Source organism: Coenobita brevimanus, chromosome 103 (genome assembly GCF_032717465.1).
Source record: "Coenobita brevimanus isolate Jiangsu-jjx chromosome 103, ASM3271746v2, whole genome shotgun sequence".
NCBI classification, from domain to species: domain Eukaryota; kingdom Metazoa; phylum Arthropoda; class Malacostraca; order Decapoda; family Coenobitidae; genus Coenobita; species Coenobita brevimanus.
In genome coordinates, this window is record NC_137056.1 from 1,526,012 (window position 1) to 1,545,832 (window position 19,821).

At 42.4% G+C, this 19,821-nt stretch overlaps 1 protein-coding gene across 1 annotated transcript in view; it reads right to left on the reverse strand.

Moving 5' to 3' along the window:
* Positions 1-301: 301 nt before the first annotated feature.
* Positions 302-19,821, reverse strand: part of BRWD3 (bromodomain and WD repeat-containing protein) — a 42,637-nt gene continuing 23,117 nt past the window's right edge. The window contains exons 15-26 of the mRNA XM_080284983.1: positions 18,540-18,715; positions 17,636-17,812; positions 16,748-17,080; positions 15,862-16,113; positions 15,237-15,444; positions 13,212-13,385; positions 11,933-12,180; positions 10,683-10,834; positions 10,271-10,522; positions 9,615-9,795; positions 8,405-8,741; positions 302-2,268 (exon numbers count right to left, since the gene is read on the reverse strand). Coding sequence (XP_080141109.1) covers positions 347-2,268; positions 8,405-8,741; positions 9,615-9,795; positions 10,271-10,522; positions 10,683-10,834; positions 11,933-12,180; positions 13,212-13,385; positions 15,237-15,444; positions 15,862-16,113; positions 16,748-17,080; positions 17,636-17,812; positions 18,540-18,715 — 4,412 coding nt within the window. The 3' untranslated portion in view covers positions 302-346. The remainder of the gene's footprint in view (positions 2,269-8,404; positions 8,742-9,614; positions 9,796-10,270; positions 10,523-10,682; positions 10,835-11,932; positions 12,181-13,211; positions 13,386-15,236; positions 15,445-15,861; positions 16,114-16,747; positions 17,081-17,635; positions 17,813-18,539; positions 18,716-19,821) is intronic.

Below are 19,821 nucleotides of genomic sequence, written 5' to 3' on the forward strand. Positions count from 1 at the left end.
TTGGAACGCACTGTGGTTTACAGGCTACGGTTTGAGTCTTGGAGGAGATCGGAAATTTTTCTGTTGTGTAAGACATTACCAGTGCACAGGTTGGTCTCCTACCCTTAAATGATCTGAACTACGGTAACCTGTCCTCAGGCCCCTTTGCTCGAAGGGGAGCAATCCAAGTAAGAGATTTTTTTTTTTTCTTTTTCTTTTATGCTGATGCAAACTCTTTTGACATTAGAATGACATGAATAACATACAAGAGAACGTTATGGTGTAATATGCAAAATAAATTGCTAGGAATGAGGTGCTATGAAGTTCCCTGTGCCACTTGGAATACGCATTTGCTTCTTACCTAATACTATATATAATCCCTCATGAGGGTGTTGGCTTTCCTCACCCGGCCTCGGCTGCTCACATCAATCTCTTCATTATTTTCTTCATCGTCATCATCATCATCGTCGCTGTATCTCACACGCTTATGTTTTCGTTTTTCAATCTCATCCGAGTCTGATTCACTGTCGTATGCTCGTTTCCCCTTCCCGCTCATTTTAATTACCTGTTTCCCTTTCCCTTTGACATATGGTAATGACACTTGGTTCCAGTCACTTTCCTCTTCCTCTGTGCTTGACTCATCAGAGCTGTCATCCTCATCGTCGTCATCATCGTCATCATCATCATCATCATAATCGCCCGTGTACTGTGAAGTAAACACACGTCCCACCACCCTTCCCTTGTGTTTCACCTCATTCACTATTACTTTCTGGGCAGGGAAGTTGATAGGCTGGTAAGGTATTGGGTCCTGGCCTGGCTTGTTCACTGATATGAACTCCTGAACCTGCATCTTCCCCGCTGGGTGTTTCTTAGTTGGCGGTGGCTTGGGTTTGGGAGTGGCTGGTGTTGATGTTTTCTTCTGCGGTGTTTTCTTCTTTGGTGCCACTGCTGACTTCTTGCTGTTAGCTTGCTTGGAGCTTTTGCTGGGTGGATTTTTCTTCTTTGAGGTTTTTGTTTTGGTATTTGGTTTTGGTTTGGGCTTTGGCCTGGCCTTTGGTTTTGCCTTTGCTTTTTTCTTCTTCTTGGTCTTCTTTCTGCCATAGTCACTGCCATCCTCACTCTCTGTCTCAGTGCTGGACTCCTCTGTCACATCTGCATCATCTATGAAGTCGTTGTCATTGTCAGCAATGAAATCTGATTCAAGGTCCTCATCACATTCATGTATGATTTTCCTCGCTCTCCTCACTCCAGATGCAACACCTCGTTTTCTTCCACCTCTCTTGGATGACATTTCCTCCTCCAGACTCTCCTCAGAGCTTGATTCTAGGTCCTCATCATCAAACTCCACCTCACTCTCTTCCTGTGGCCGCTTGGGTTGTCCTTTCTTGGGGAGGCTTGGCTGAGGTAACTTGCGGACGGTACTGTGTTTGGAGGATTTCTTGCCTTTTTCTGAACTACTGCTGGCACTACTGCTAGAGGAGGCTTTTCTCCTTTTGCTGCTGCCCCCAGACTTTTTGGTGAGTTTCTGTGGGGCACTGTCTTCTTCAGAGGAACTGGAGGAATCACTGCTCCCTTCGCTGTTCTCACTCACACCTTTTCTCTTACCAACCATTTTCCCCTTTGGGTTCACTTTCTTAGCCATACCATTGACACCTTTTGACTTCTTGGACATTTTCTCCTCACTGTCATCACTGGAGCTGCCGACTCTGTTCCTAATGCCACTCAGCTGACCATTAGTTCTCTTGGCACTGGGTCCAGCAGTACCCTCACAACCACTGCTGTCACTGTCACTGTCACTCTCGCTGCTGCTGCTGTCACTGGGAACACCAACACTCTTCTTAGTCTTCCCCAGTTGCACCACAGGAACCACTGGGGTTACTGGCAGAAGGGGAGGAGGTATCACATCCTCCTCATCACTCTCCTCGTTATATTGCACCGTCACCCGGCCACGGTTGCGCGTGGCCACCCCTTTCTTCTTGTTCTTGGCCCCGGATTTAGATGGCCGGTTCCTGGGGTTGTATTCCTCACCTGAGTCATTGTCTTCCTCCTCACCGTTGAGCATCTTCTTCCTGGCCACCCGCCTAGACCGCCTCATGTTGTCCTTGCCTGCAGCCTTGGTGATGCTGGCCTCAAGTTCTTCGTCATCGTAACTGTCATTGTGGAGGTGAGTGGATGTACCCATAGGAGGAGAGACTGAGTAGGCACGTGGGGGAGGCACCACCATGCGGCCAAATGAGGTGAAGGAGGTAGGGGTTCTCCTGGACTCAACACCAGACTTGCCTGCAATATCTGCAAAGGGAACAACCTGTAAGGATTCATCACCCTAATTCTGCTTCTTAAACAACCTAAACTTAACCTCCAATACAAAAAAAATTGAGAGATACGTGGAAATTGGTCAACATGTATCCATGACTGTACTGGAATGAAAATTTTTTTTTTTACTGCTAATACTTTCTTGAACAAAAATCAACTTTCCAAATGCATCAATATCTAACCAATTAAACTTTAACAAGAATTTAACATACTGCAATAATATCAATGCTGTTAATGTAGTGCAATATTCAATAAAATCATCTTAGTAATAACTTGCATATCTATCTTTCCAGATGCAGTAGGCAGTGAAGAGATAAGAAACAATTTCAATTAACCCTTTTCAAACATTTCTTTATTATTCATACTACTGCCACATGATTTAACTAAGATCAAGATAAACACTCCTAATAAAGGGGGTTAGCTTTACTATGAACACATTCAGGCCCATAAGTTTCTCTTCAGCCAAACAAAATCTTGCATGGGCCAGAATAAAACTCATAGTCATGTGCAAAAATTTCACCGACAATGCTCTGCCAGCACTGCGTCCAGCCTTCCATTCTTCTCATTCCTCCCCAAACCAATGAGAGTATCTTGTTTCTTATACTCTTTCGTTGTCTGCTCCATATTTCTATCACATAAAAACAGTTCATACAACAATTCCTATTGCCTAAGCTGGCAGAGACGTGTCCATGAACTTCTGCTCATGGCTATAAGCACTTGGGCTGAATGGGTAACAGTATACACGCAGTCTACCCTAACACTACCCTACTTTAGCCTATGATATGACAGTCATACCAGCTGAATAAAAGTGTCATGAAAGTCAGAATAAATGGAAAGACATCCTTAGGCTGAAATGGTTCACATATTTTCAGGCGCAAAAAAGGCACCACCACTCCAAGCTAGTTGGGTTATAACTGCACTACGAGTATATACAGACACACTAAGCTTTCTTCGGTATCAGTATCAACCCTTTCAGTATGGTGGTCATTTTTCATTCTGGTCTTGCTATCCACAGACAATTTTATTCATCTTAAACCCTTGAGTCTGTGTGATGTCCTTCACAGTTCATTCTTCCTGCTACCAGCTGATTTTATTTAATTTAGGTGTGGTCCCTCGTACCAAAAGGTTTTATGAAGGTTGTATCTAACCCCTCAAGTTCAGTCTCTTTCTTCAGCTGAATACAAGGGTCAGATGCCAAGAATATTATCAGATGATTCTTGCTGGGTAGGTGAAGAGAAGAACATCATGGCTGAGAAGGAGTTAATGAAGGATACGTCTCTCATGTCTGGTTCAAAAGATTTCTAAATTTTATAAATCATCTACAGGTAGCAAGAATAAATGAATCAAATACATCACCAACTTAATGGGAATAAAGTATGTATCCTACAACAAGAAATGTATTGTAACTCTGCTGGCAACAGATGTTCTCAATGCTGGCTTTAAGTCTACTCCATTTACACCATTCAGGCAGTAGTGTAAGGATCTGTTCACACTGAGGCTTACACCAGAAGTCATCTGATGCCAGATCAGGTTAAAAGTAGGACTAACAACATCCCATTTCACATGGTCACATTCTGAGTAACCTGTTTCTCACTGCCAGACAAAATGCAAGGTAAATGGTAAAGATGGGGACATGTGCCGTGAGGGGCTTAGCTCTGGTATTCATCTCTAATTTAGGCCTTTTCTCCAGACACAGATTATTCATTCACTATCCTGGGATATTAGGGCACCACCATCCAGGTTGAAACACTTATGGTACCTCACATGGGTGTCACCCTAGGTACTCAATTTATCAATCAACTCAGAGGGTGGATGGACACCTGAGGTATCACCAGCTGCCTACACCAGGATTAGAGCCCAGTGTTAATAGACTGTAAAGCTTTGCATCTAGCAACACTAACCACTCAGCTACCACAGCAGCAGCCAAGTGGTTTAATGGACAATGAAAACAGACTGCCAGAACATAGCCAAGTGGGAAGAAACTTTAATTTTTATATCAATTTCTTAATGTGGAGAGTGGTCAGTCTGGTACAACTACCCCTTTCAGCCCAAGGGTGCCATAATGATTTTATTTTTGCTATCTCCAGATGATTTTATTCAACAGGAAAGACCTCTTGCAATATTGGCATTTATGATGGCTGTATCTAGCCCCTCCTGTCAAAACATCTCTCCCAAACTGAGTAAAATTGTCTGGAGATGGTATGAACAAAATGAAGAAGCCGTCATTGTACCGCGTGGGTTAACTCTGCAAAACTGAGCCACACCCCAACTAGTATACAAAAGCCATGTCCGAGGGAGCATTTACCAGCCACAGGCACCAATATTTATAATGCTTACTGCTGTACTTATAAACCCACAATATGATGTCCATTTTTTTTTTTTATATTATCAGACAATTTTATCTAACTGCTGAGACCCAACGCCATGAAGAGGCTAAAAGGTTTTCATTACCATTCAGTCCATCTACAATTTTTTCTAGGGACAAATGATTTCTTGAACTTGGGAGAAACCCTTTGTAGCAAAATACTTAGGGTTGTAATAATGTTTTGGCAGCTTGAATAACAAGTGAATGAAAGCACAGCCAATTTAGTGGGCAAGCTTTTGCTAGCCCCCCCACCCCTTTTTTTACCCTACTTCACTCCATCCTTATGTGGAATAAGAAGTCTGGGTAAAGATGATGATGAATGATAAGAGATAATACCAAAAGACAAGACCATACTGACACTGTTATTGAAGACTGTTTCTAACCCCTTAACCCTTGCATCCAATAGCCTAGTTTTATAGTTTACTCTCGCCACTTCCACATCACTTCATTGATGTTAGGAAATGCCCCTTGTACAGTACTAAGTCAATGAAGGCTGTATCTAACCATAGGTACTCCACTTTGAAGTCTATCCTGAGCCAAATAAATTTGACCAGTAATAGCAAGAATAAAATAAACTTAGCTTAGTAGAGTGGGTGGGGGAATACAGCATGTTTGTTCTAATGTGACAAAGATCTCTCACCCCATTCAGTTGAAATAACAGGTAGATGTAGTCAGACAGGGGGACTGATTTGAAAGGTAACCAATGAGACTCATTCTCGCCTCAGAATTTGGTTTGATTAAGGTTCATGCAATCACAACTTAGTATTCAAGTTGTGAGGGAGGCCCAGTTCCATCATGTGAAAGCAAATCCACTACAGTGTACAGTATTTACATGAGTACAGTCAACTCACACCCTCAGTGCACACAGCAGAGGCAGGATGTAACCAGCCACCAAGGGTTGTATTCTCGTCAGTTTTCTATCGCTTCTTCCTTACCAGTTTATTTTAAATACTACACAGAAATATTCTTTTGTGAGAGGAGTCTTCTGAGCTGTAGAGAAGGCCGCCTGATGGCAGAGAACAGGGTTATATGGAGATTATATTTTTTGGGCCAACCTTTATGGGCTTAGGACATCTAGCAAGATATGGATAGATAACAGATATTTACATAAATTCAAAACAGACAGTTTGTATAATTGATGCAACAGAGAAGAATAAGTGGCTGTACGCTGATATAAACCAGTCAGAAAGAAGTTCCAGGATGTCACCAGAGATGAAGAGAATACATACCCAAGTGCCAATGGTCTCGCACTAAGGCTTAACATTACAGGGAGTACCAATATACTGAGAAGTGCCAGGTAGTACATCTCTATTACTGTATTCCAATTCTGTGTACCAATTAAGACCTGAGAAAGTCATACCAATTCTGTGTATCAATTAAGAGCAAAGGTCATACCGTTAAAGGAAGAAACCATATTGTAAAAGAAGGAACCAATGTATCGGGGAAGAGCTGAATTTCACAGCTCTTTTTAAGTCCAATTCAGTGTACCAACTAAGAGCAGAGAAGTCCTAATTATTTCTCCATAAATATCCAAGGCCAGACATCTGTCCATCCTGAAGGAAACACAAGGCCAGTGAGCAATCCATATACAACAGCTCCCCTATGTACAAACTTACAAATACGAACTTTTTTCTGGTACTTTTTTTTTTAATACTTAAATCTACAAAATACTGTGTATAAAGCTTACTCTTGTATCTGTATTTTACCATCCCTTACTCAGTTAATGTAACAATACTTACCAGTAGTACTTTCTTGATATAAATAACCACTTCAACAACTTCAAATAGCATATTTGGTATCAAGTACTGTACAATTTTAACGAATTTCAACTTATCAACGTTTCATGTTGTGAACCAACTCTCAAGAGTCAATTACGTTTGTAATTAGGGGAGCAAATTGTACATCATCTATGGGTAATGCAATGTCATATTACACTGCTCCCTTACACCACAGTATGGAGTGAACAAATACTCGTTATTTCAAAAGCCATTTAACCAGGCAGCAGTCACAAGCATGGAGTTCCCTTAAGGTGGTCAAGTGTCTACTGCAGTCATAGGCGTAAAGTTTTACCCTTTTGGTCTTGGTGATTTTGTAGTTTTGGGGATCCAGGCTGCAGTGATCAGTTGGCAGCACAAAGGTCATGCAAATTTACCGGTAACAAGTTAGTAGGGTAGAGCCAAGTTTATTGTGTCTCAGCCCACTAAGTTTCTGATTTTATTTACATGCATCTTCCTCCAGCCTTGTATATTTTCCATTGCAGCCCTTGTCGTCAAACTTTTTATTTTAATTTAAAATTTCATTGCACTTGCCAAAGAAACACCAGTCACTGTTCACTGCAAAAAAGAAATGACACTATGCTGCAGACATAGTACAATACAGTATAACCCATTCACCATCAGGACCACCAACAACTGGCTAGTGTGCACTGACTCTAACCTGACAAAGATCCCTAGCCACTTTTAACTCCACTGATAGCCATGTGTAGTCAACTTGGAGGGTTGATTTGATTGGTAACCTAGGAGATTTATTTCTATTTCATAGCTAGAGCTCACTGAATTTCATATAACGACTTAATATTTGGGGCATGGGAATGGCCCAGACCTGCCACGTGAAAACCAACCAACTACCTTTGTCTGTTACTACCTACAATCTGCCTAGCCACTTTAAACACCTCACTGTGCTACCAACAGTGCTATTCAGATCATTCACAAGACTATCCTTTATCATCTTTTTAATAAGACTGTTCATTATCATCTTTTTGGCCAAAAGTACTTTCCATTCAGCATACATTCAATAAGCAGCCAAGCACAACTGTTAACCTCTCTCCAGGTCTTCAACAATTCTCTCTTCTCTTTTATTGCTGCACCGATGGATCAATCAATTACTTCAATATTTTGTGTTTGGATGGCCCCCTATCCAGATAGGCTTTATCCATCAATTATTATTTTTTCTTAGCTACAAAACCCGTCAGTACACACAAGACCTGGTATTTCAAGTTTTTCTCAGCTGTAATGCCTAAAACTGAGCTGGGGCCTGTAAATGAACATATTCATCATTAGCAATGCTGGGATAGGATATTCATAGGTCAAATATGATACAAACTAGATTTCTGTTCTGCTTCCTAAACCCACAATTCAAAGTCAGTATTCAGTTCACTGAAGTCCATGTACAGTGTATATAAAATGTTGATTGGTCTTAAAAATGTAAATCCTAAAAGATTTTCTATGGAATGTTAAGCTTTAAGCCAATGTACCTGTTTGACTGCTTACAGTGGAGGAAAAACAAATTCCCAAATACCACAGGGTCATTTCTCTTTTGGCCAGTGAACAGGTTAAATCCTGGTATTGCAATGCACTGGATGATATACTCAAGCAACCAGGCTGGCGATGCAACAGGCAGATATTTTTGGGTGGCTGTGAGTTCCTTTACATCCTGGTATTGAGTGGTAGGGAAGCAGGGAGGCAGCACATAGCCAGTCAGCCAACACCACCACCATTCAGGCCTGTATTCTCATTGTTTATGGAGGCCCCCTAGCAAATATTCCTCAATGATTTACTTCTGCACATGGGAAGTTAATATTCACTTGTATGGCAGGTATGCAACCGATGTCAGCATCTGACAGATACAGACACAACACACGAGAATGACTGGGTGTGTTATACAAAATATATCACCGAGGGAGAAGTGCCAGAAGGTCTCCGAATCTGATGAGAATACAACTCTTCAGCCACAGTTGCCACAACGTACTTTTGGTGCGTGCGCTGCCCGTCTTGCCTCCGCCGCCCTTTCTGCCGGGGGCTGCAGGGGTCAGCGAAGCAGTGGGGGCGGGAGACGGCTTCCTGAGCAGTGCGCCCGAGCTGTGACCCGAGGGCAGAGCCGGGGACGCCCTCTGTGACCTGCTACCAATCACAGCCACGCCCGCCTTACCCCCGGTCACCCTAATCGTGACCGGGGGGACCTTACGCTTGGTGCCGCCAGGGCTGCTCTTAGACAGGTTACGCTTACCTTGACATTTGTGACTCGACAATATGGGCCTTATCTGGTCTTCAAAGTAGGCCTCCAGCCGCAGCGTCATGGAGTAAATCTGCAAATTTAAGTGACAATTATCAACCAACACTTTTATTAGCTCTATTACTATAAAGTGGTTGCGGAGAAGGGTGGCAACAATATACATATAATCTAGCATTCTACCTAACCTAACCGCTCCTCTCCCTAAAAAAGTACCGTACTAACCGCTCCTCTCCCTAAAAAAGTACCGTACTAGCTTCATCATTACTGATCACCTGTGAAACCCTTGAATTTGATTACATTATTTTAGCTACAACCAGATGTTCTGACTCAGGTTAAGATACTCTTTCATCTTGAAGGATCAGATACAGCCTTGGTTAGTTTCTCCCATACTAGAGGCAAATGCAGTCACTGACTGAAGTTGGCTGGTGGTACAGTGATCTACATGAAAAACATATGACTGTAATAAAGGGGCTAACCTGTTCCATAAATGGTACCTATATCTCTTCTAAACTGATTTTGATTTGTCAGCAACAATTAAATAATAATAATAGTATTAAATCCTCCACCGACCTTAACTTCCTAGTGCAAATCCAATCTTAATCTGGTTGAAGTGTCCATGTTTATTACGGAAAAGATGAAGTAAAACTTTCTGTACTTTTTTTTTTAAACCATCATTCTATATTTTGTGTGTAGGCAGTAGAGGCCAAGACAATCACATCACTGTTGAATGAAAAAGGGTTAGGTTCTTCAGGCACAGTACTCTGTGAACACCACTGAATCTGATGTTTTTACTTTACTTCTTAATTCCTTAGTTGGTAAAGATCAGATAGGAAACTTGACAGGATGAAAAGCAAACTGGGAGGAATGCAGGTCATCTACCCTTAAATGTACATAAATATGGCACACATGTGCATGTGTGTGTCACGAAGGAAATCATGTTACGCACCCGAGATCTCTTGTTGGTGTTGTAATTCTTTGAGTTAGTGAAGATGAGCCGCATGTCCTTGGCAAAGTCAAGTGCAGTGGAGTAGCCATTAGTGGACAACTCCTCCCTCACTGTGGTCAGGTCCATCGGCACATCAATCACCTGGCTGTAGTCCGGGTATCGCTCCAAGTCAACCGGGTACCTGCTCATGGGAGTGTTAGTTTGGGGCTCAGTCAGTAACATAACACAGGAGAAGGAAAGAGATGGATACATGGCCAGTCTTCACTATAAGTACTGGAAGTGTTCTATAATGTCAATTATTTGCACATAATTTATACTATAAATATATGCAAACAAGTAAATTGGCTTCTCTGATAATGACAATTCAAAGATCATTTTTTCTTTATTTACTGAGAACTGAGCATAACAAAAACGTCAAAAGAGTAATTTGTGAGTGCTTTCTGTACGAGTAAAACTGTACTGGATGCTGGCGTGGGACACCCTCATGTCAACTCATCTACTTGGCAATACAATGTCCCTCAACTACTTCGTTATCCCCCAAAAGGAGGAGGAACGACTGCATGAGAAGGGCAACTTCAGCAGCAGACCACTGAGTTCACATTTCAGAGGAACCTGGGGCTACAAGTACAGCACTATGTTACAGTACAATACTATACCTGAATGGCATGGAGTCCTCCCTCTCAAAGATGCTCCTCAGCAGGTCTTTACACTTCTGCTGCCAGGACCGATTGTCTACCTTGGTCTGCCCTCTGCTTCTTGCCCCTGCTCTGCCCGGCCCACTTCTCCCTGCCCCCCCTCGCCCCGACCCGCCCTCATGAGGGTGATCGGGGTTGTCGCTGTGATCTGGCGAGTGGTAGTTGGCCTGTAGCTCATGATACAGTGGGGTTGGGTCCACACACAGCCCATCCCTGGTGAGTAGTGGGGCAACAGCAATTAGCACAATCATCAGGTAAAGAGAGATAAACAACAACAAAAATTTAAGCACAGACTAACAGCAACAGGAATTAAGTAATGAGGATGTGGGAGTGGCTTAGTTTCACCAGATAAAAGCAAACAGACTATACGCACTTGATGAGCTCGAGACAAAGTTCAGTGACGATTCTGGCCTGCCTGACAATAGTGCTGCCGCGCTGGTTGAACATCTCAGTGTTGGTGGCAATATACCGCACGTCAAACTGCACTGCGTTGATGCGACGGTAGAAGCGATTGTCTAGGCGACTCTGACAAAACCAAGTTAATGTAGAATGCTAGGTCAATCATTTCCACATAATAATAGTGTTAATTTATAATGTGAAACAGGGTGATAATAATGGAGGACTGGTGGCTGATAATAATAATGATAATGATGATAATGTATAAGATACTGTAATATCATTGATTCTTCAGTTAACCATCATTCCTAATCAAATGTTTTTACAGTGAGGCTGTTAATCAACTTATAAACACTTCACATAACACACTATTTCTTCATTAAACAGTACTCTGTGAAAGATCAGTGCAACAACTCACTTCATTATGCTTTGTTTATAATGGCTCCAACATGTTTGCATGCTTCGGCCTTGGTCAGCTAATGGCAGCTCTCCATCCTGCTCGATCTCTGGCAGCCCCCCTATTCTCAGTCCCTTATCCCTGAAGTCACACTCAATGACCTCGTCCCAGGTCTTTTTTGGTCTACCTCTCACAACCCTACCCTTAATGTTAACATCTCACATGAACATTTATTTCAATAATTTAGTTTTTATTGAAAACAAAACATGAGACATAGCTTGATAGCTTTTTTACAGCCTTAAGTTTAATCATTCTCATCGTTAAATCCGAGTTTGTCGAGGAGCATTAGGGTATAGGGCTAGATTACTCAGTCCTTACATTTTAGGCCAGGGTGACCACTTCAACTGCCCCTTTGTGGCATTATGACAACAAGAAATTAATATGTGAGAATAACATACTTTAGAAAATAATATAATGTATGAACAACTTTCACTCAGAATAAAGTGTTTTTACATCACAAGTAAGTCTCCAGGAGCAATGCATCAGTATAAAAAATGAGGTATTAGTGTACCATCATCATCATTCAGACCTGTTTTTTCCACCTTAGGACTGGGTGAGGTAGGGTCCAGGAAAAAAAAAAAAAAAAAAAAAAAAAAAAAAAAAAAACAAAGATGAAACTAACCACGTCCGTCCAATTAAACTAGCCACTCTCATTCACTCACTGTTCAAGCCCCTGCAATCTGGCTCCACCCCACAGGCACAGACATCCACATCTGCACACTTCCTACCACCTGAAGCAATAGCAACTAAGCGCAAAGCAGAGCATGCACCTTGATTGTAGTGAGATCCATGGGGTATTCAATGATGAGGGCATAGGTTGGGTAGACATTGAGATCAACGGGGACCAGGAAGGGCTCAGCAACGGCCAGGGACATGATTTTGGAAAGGCCATGGGAGATGCGGTCACACTCCAGGTCAGGGTCCCTCCCAGCCCACTCCTCGTCCGTGGGTTTGTACATCAGCTCCTCCAGTTCCTCCTGCTTCACCGGAACACTCCCACCTGGCTCCACTGCATCCACTAAGATAGGAAGATAAAGCAACAATTATCATTATCATCATCATCATCAACTCTTTCCCCACCTAACAATGGTTGAGAAAGTATACGGTATTATCATTATCATCATCATCATCATCTCTTTCCCCACCTAACAATGGGTTGAGGTAGGATCCACACAGCAAGAAAGTAACAGTAAGTAGCAATCTGAACACTCCCTGCTGGCCCCACCACGTCCACGAAACCGCAAAATAAGAAGCAGTAAGTTACTATTGATCATTCCCAGTCTGTCTGGCCATGCAGACCCATCAACCACAGTCAAGCAACAGCCTCTGCAGGGCCATCCCGTGAACCAATGTTCCCTTGCAGCCGACAGAACCTCTCTGTGGCGAGACACAGGGAAAAGAGTGGAGGTTTGGTTCCTGGGCAGATTCTCCATTGTCTCTCCACCCAGTAACAGGGGCACCAACGTAGGCTCCACTTCATCCTGTGATCTGGTTATATGGTTACCACCCAGCACTGTAAAAGGTTTCCTGGAGTGCAGGAAACCTTCAGACTTGTCATGCAGTGAAAAGAGGATAAATACAGAGTGATAGGAAGGAAAGGGAGAAATAGGAAGAGAGGAAGGCAGGCACAAATAGAACGATAAGGGTGAAGGAAGAAGTAGGCAACACTACATTATGAGTAGATGATCATAAAAAGAAGCAATCAGAACACTCCTTCCTGGCTCTAACACATCCACTGACAGTATAAATGAATTAACACTCTGTTAGTGCTGTATCTATATGAGACTCACTTACGTCAATGCGAATAGCAAGACTACGATCTTTTCACTTTAACATGGCCTAAAATTGACATCTCTTCATTGTGAAAGTTCAACTATAATACCACTTTAACACAAAATCATAGTGCTAGTCTTGAAACAATGCTACTGAGAAGGTGCTCAGCTGTAGTCATGATTTGTTCCGCAACTCAGCTATGTGAATAAACTGAAAAGAATGAAAATTTGGGCCAAGTTAAAGTGGGCAGAGTATTGGTATGACAGTGTGACATACTGTGGTGATCAATGAGCTCCATGTCCCATGGGCTGAGTCGTTCCCTCTCCTCGTTGTCCCACAGGACCCGGTAACACATGAACATTGAGTCCTGGAACTCTGTCAGGTGTGGTTCCTGACCCTCCACACTGCCAAGCCACCAAGCATCATCAATGATGCACCGGAACCGGTCACCTGAAGCACACAACCATATTACTTGTCCATCAGCCAATCCTTCACTGGCCCAACATGAACACAGGGGCCATTAATTAGCCTAGTCAGTCAAGTTATTTAAAATGAAACTGACAAGTTGCTAAACCCAGTGCTGGGCAGGTGCGCAAACACTTGCACAAAGCGCAATTGCGCACCGTTGAATGTCGTTTGCGCATTGCGCACCGCACGAGACCATGCACAATATTGCGCTTTCGCACATGAAACGGCAGGTGCGTAAGCACAAATTCAGTTGCGCTTGCACAACAAATTTGTGCTTGCGCACCTGTCCTGTGGATTGCGCACTGCGCAGTCCAAGGGACACGTGGTCTTTGGAGCTTCCCGTATGTCTGGACAAGGGATGGGGGGAGGCTCGGGCGGGTCGCAAGGGTCCTGGATTGCTGGGGGGAGGCAGGAGGGACGGAGGGTAGTAGCATTTCTTAAAATGCTTCAACAGAGATAATGTATTTTAATATTTTTTAAATTATTATTACAGTATTAGTAAATAAAAATAAATCAGAAATACATTATTTATTAAGAGTAGCATATGCAATTCCTTACAAAAATCATTAAAACATATTTGATTTAAATAATATGTTTTAATGATTTTTGTAAGGAATTACACATGCTATTGTATATCTATATTGAATTATTAAATAAAACGTCTTGTGATAATGCAGATAAAAGTAAAACTGGCAACATCACAGCCTTTGTTTCCCTGCCCCTCCGCTTCGCAGCCTGCTCACTCCTCTGTTTGACTTCCATGAGTCAAAAGGTTACTACATTACAGTATTGTGATACCAACTCTAATGTATGGAAGTGAAGCTTTGACCTTGTTGGAGGGACAAAAGTCAAGAGTGAGAGATGTGGAAATAAATGAGTTATTTGAAAGGAGCCTGTGGAGTCACATGGAGAGACAGACTGACAAATGAGGAAGCAAAGGAACGTTGTGGTGTGGATGTGGATGTGATAGGAAGCGTTAGGAGAACCACACTGAGGTGGTTTGGTCACATGGAGAAGATGGAGGGTAAGAGACCAACGAGGAGAGTGTATGTGAGTGAGGTGGAGGCCAAGGATGAGATGGAGGGATGGAGTGGAGAAGTATATGAGAGAGGGGGGCATGGGCTGGGAGCAGGGCAGTGAAATGGCAGGGGACAGGGTGACAGGCGATTTGTTGCTTGTTTGTAGCCAGTGGCCACCCCTTACGTGATTTAGGCATCTGGCAATAGATAGATAGATAGAATTATAATAAATAAAAGTATGCTAATTTGTTTAAATATCTCAGTATTTTATAGTAATTCCCAACAATATATGCAAATGGTTGTGCTAGCACTTAGCGACATTACGCAAGCTAAACATCAGACTGTGCACTTACACAAATTACAAATAATAGAAAATAATAATAAATAAAAGTAAGTATGCTATTTTATGTAAACATCTCAACATTTTACAGTAATTCCCACAAATATATGCAAATGGTTTGCGCCTGCGCATTGTGACACTGCGCAAGCTAAATATTTGTCAGATTGTGCATTTGCGCTTGCGCAAGGTAGTGAACTGTGGATTGCACATTGCACTTGAGCAAGGTCTTTCTTTGTTTGCGCTGCCCACCAAGATGCATTATGTATGTAATAAACCCTAAACATCCTCTGGAGTGAGACCTGTATGGGTCATATCTGGCTGAGCACCTTAGCTCACCAGACTACTAAATCTATATGATGGCTATGTGGTTAAATTTCAGTATACTGCTGTAAATGGTTTCCTATATGAAGCACTACACTTGGTTATAATCCTGAATGCAGAGTAAACAACTAATGTCATCAATTACCCCCTCACCTGGCTTCCAGTGCCTATTTACGGCAACATCATAAGTGGCCTTGAGAACCAGGAAGTCAAGAACATCGGGCATGTCGTGGTACTTGATGGTGAATGAGTCTGTCTGCAGCCGACATGTTCCTATGTCCATAATGCCCAGCTTGAGGCAACACAGGCGTGGTGGCTTGATCTCATACTTTATGCCAATAATTTTGACATATTCTTGGTGCTAAGGGAAAAAGAAATGGAATATACTGTACACGGTATATACTGCACATATACAGTACCCAAGTGTCCAACACGGGAATATTGTCGCACGTGGGAGCTGTGTTGGACCAAAACAGAAGTGGACAAATAAAAGAACTTATGGGAAAAAATAATACTGTCAAAAAGTCGTAGCAAAGTGCCCCTAAAAAAATTAACCCCCAAATATTTTGATACTAACAAGAATTTACTGACCTTTACGGTGAGTGTTGGTGAGCTTGTTGAGGACTGTTCAAATCCAACTTTTACAGAATTTTCATGAATGAAGGACATCAGTAATCTGGTGTATGGATTATTCTTTTGTATTCATTTGTTTTTCCTTCCTCTGTTCTATTAAAAAATTAAAAAATCACCAAAAGAAAATCCAACAGCTCCTACATACCCTGAGTTTATTGGTGGTCCTCATCCACGGGAGACTCCTCTGGTCAACAGTGTAGAGTTTGCGGTTAATCACAGCCTCAACGTACAGCATGTGGCCCTGCATGAAGTAGATCAGCTCATCACCCATCTGTGGGAAGTATGGGGCCTTCTTGGGGTACGTTTCTGTCAGCCATTCAGGTGGACGGTACTCTTCAGGGATTTCGTCAGCCCCACCGCTGGAGATCTCCGACAGGTTTAGTCTTGGCCCTCGTGGCTGTGAACCACATAAAGAGTTGAAGTTAAAGCAGTTATCTATTCAGTCCAAGGCTGGAGGGAGATTCCATCCCTGTATTCCTGCCACTTTAACTTCTTTCATCTGGGTGAGATCCTTTTTAGTTTCTTCATGTTGCTATTAAACAGTTTTATTCAACTTCGGGAAGTCCTCATATGCTGAAAGGGCTTATTAGGGTTACAACTAAACCTTTCCAGTTAAGAGCATCAGAAGGTGAATACCACTGTCATAATATGGAAAGAAATATAAATCAAAGACATCCCAAGGTTTAATGGCTTGTTGTTTTTAATAACACAAGATATACATGGATGCCAAAGCTTCTGATCTATCCCTAGGGACATTCTGTATCCTATAAATGGAGGGGATCATCAGGGGATCATTTTTTGCTTGTTCTGTCCCAAACACACACATATGTTTACAAACTATCTACAGTACTGATCTGTAGCCAAATACCTTAATTCCACAGGGGATGACCACAAAACAAATCACCTCCATGTTACCCTATCCTCTAGCATCAAGTAACCCTCCCTCAAACTCATACACAATCCTTATTCCCACATCTCTACAATCCATGTACAGTATTTACACTCACACCTAAAAAGCACAACATGCCTACCTTCCTCTGCATTCGGGGTGCTGTATCTGACTCTCCCTTGGCCTCTGCCTTGGCCTTATCCTCCTCTTCTTCCTCATCCTCATCCTCATCCTCCTTCTGCTCTCGTGGCTCATCTTCCTCACTGCTGCCACGTCCTCTCTGCCTTTTCTTTGGGTTCTTCTTTTGCTTGTGTGCCGTACGTTTTGGTGGCTCCAGGTTTACTCCCGCTTCTGCTGTCCAATCTGAGTAGTCAGTGGACTGCTCATCAGAACTGGTGGACTCCTGCAGCTCCTCATTAACAACCTCTGACCCTGAGGAACTCCCAGAGCTGCTCGATACAGCATTTTCTGCATCCTGGAGGTAAGAGGGATTATGAGGGGGAAGTTACTCAAGCTTACCAATGTGACACATTGGTTTCGTATTATTTTCCATCCCACAGGCTATCTCTTTCACATATGGCTTCATTTTCCCACGTCAAGACACCTATACCCACCAGTCCTTCATTCAATTGTGGTGCTAACACATACACCTCAGAGGATGACTTGGCAATCATTTTCACTCTGGTGACTGCCAAATGACTTGACTCACCACTGAGAAACTTATCAGTCCGAGGATTTAGAAACTTCCTCAATTAACCTTTAAATCTTGGGGCTGTGTTATTTACTCTGATGAATGCCAGACAATTTTACTAACCACTGGAAATTCTCCCAAAGTTTGAAAGTTGTAAAAAAAAAAAAAAAAGTGTAATTTTGTCATACACATTTCTTATGGATGGTACTTTAATGGTAACAGTTATCAATTTTTCCAAATTAACCTAATACCTGTACAACCTATATACAGTATGATGTATGAAAGAATGAATTGATTCACTGATTCTATACCGCTTCCCATGTCATCCAGGGTGCTCACCTCAAACTCATGCCTGTCCAAGGATCCACGAGAGGTATCCCTAACCGAGCGTGTGGAGTAGGAGTGGGTCTGCTTCTTCTGCTTCCGCCGGTTCCTCTTTTCCGCTTCATGGTGGTGGTGGTGGTGTTGGGGTGACCTCGATGGCTCAGGCTTCTTGCGACTCTCTTCTTCAAACTCCTGTACAAGTACAGGAAGGCTATACCCAGGTTTAGCGATGCAACTGGTTAAGTAAAAACCCACAGCTAGGCAGGGTATCATATCACGGGGTAAATTAAACATGTAAAGTACAGGGATGCGTTTTTGAGCCTTGGGTTTCTCCCCCAACCAAGTCCTAAACCCACCCAAATGAGTCCAAAAACAAGTTTCTAGCTTACCTTCATCCCCAAATAGCTTTAAAACAAGCTAAACTAAGCCTAAAGTAGTTTATAACACCTAAACCCAAAAATAAAATCTGAAAATCGTCAAATATGTCTGGAAAAAATCAAACTTAGTAAACTGCAATCCAAAATGACAATGTTCACCCCACCTATGATTATAACACGTTAATCTAAGTCTAAAAATGGCTTATAAATCAAACTAAACATAAAATTTGTCTAAAACATCATAAAAATCGATAAAAAAAATTAAAACCTATCGTTAAACCAGGGTTTGGCCATCATTAGGCAGGATACGGTGATATTTCTACCCCCATCGCTAAGCCAGGGTATCGCATCTCAGGGTATACCTGTATTATCCGTTTGACGTAAGTTCACTTTATGTAACTTTAAAGAAATCATATTTGTTTCCTTAACATATCTATCTATCTATCTATATACATACATATTGTGTGTGTATAAGCATGTGAGAAGCCACTTCTATGCAGTGTCTGGGCAAATTTAACCCTAACTTATGCAGAATACTGTACCTGTAATTCCATTTCTCCAAGGATGGTGCGCAGCTCGATGGATTGTGCTTTATCAGATGGATGTAGGCAGGGCACAATAATGCGCAGCTTCCACTTCATGTTGGGGTCACGCTGCCAGTTGCCAGTGGATTGACGCACACCCTCTACGTCACCCACTCGACGTGCACCAACACGATCTGGTGGTGCGGAGAGTACAGTAGAGAATACTGGTACATCTATTACACCTCCCTTATTTTCAGATTTTAAATATTTTGATCCATCCATCATTCAAACTGGTATTCCCTTATCAGGCGCATAGGGGTCTGGGATTAGGCTACTCAGTCCATATAATTAATGCAAGAGAGAACAGTTGCTTAACCCTTACCCACATTACTTGAACAATAAACCCTAACCACCACTCACAATGAGACCCTTATGAATCACATCCAACTGGAGTGCCTTAACTCATTAGCTAACCACACAACTAAAAATTGTATGTGGACTATAGGCCAATGCACTGCATCAGTACATAGCACAAAGGTCCACCCTTGATCTTCCTTTGTGCAACAGAGAATGGTAAAATAAAGAAAAAATTACTCAAGAGCACCTGCGAACCATGAACATTTTGACAAGTTCTCATTCATTTACTGATTCATTCACCATCCAATCCTCTGTTGCCCCATGAGGAGCGTTAAAGACAGAGGCTAGGCAAGTTGGTCTTGACATTTAAGATGAGAGCAGCCAGCCTCACTCATCCCTAAGTAGGTCCTGACATTTAAGATGAGAGTAACCAGCCTCACTCATCCCTGAGTGGCATTATGTGAGCAACAAACCCCAACCACCCCTTGGATATAAACCTTCACCAGCTCAATCTGATTGGAGCACCATAATTACCCATTAAACCACCAGGCGCCAAAATTTGGTTACATGGTTAACACCCAGCATAGTAAATGTTTTCCTGGTGTGCAGGAAACCATTTGGTTTGTCACTCAGTGTAGAGTCACCCACAGGCAGAAAGAAGAGGAAAAAATGAAGGAAAGGAAGACAGGAGAGGGAGTGTAAAGTCACCCATAGGCAGAAGGACATGGAAAGAATGAAGGAAAGAAAGCCAGAAGAGGATGGAAGAAAAGAAGGATGGAGGAGAGGAAAGGGCAGACACTCGAGAGCAGCACTACATCAAGTGAGTGGATGGTGAGTGCCCCCACCTACCACATTTGATAAGTTCTACATACATATCATCACCATAATCATCCAGACCTCTTTCCCCACCCTAAAGCAGGGTGAAGAGTAGCAACATCCACAC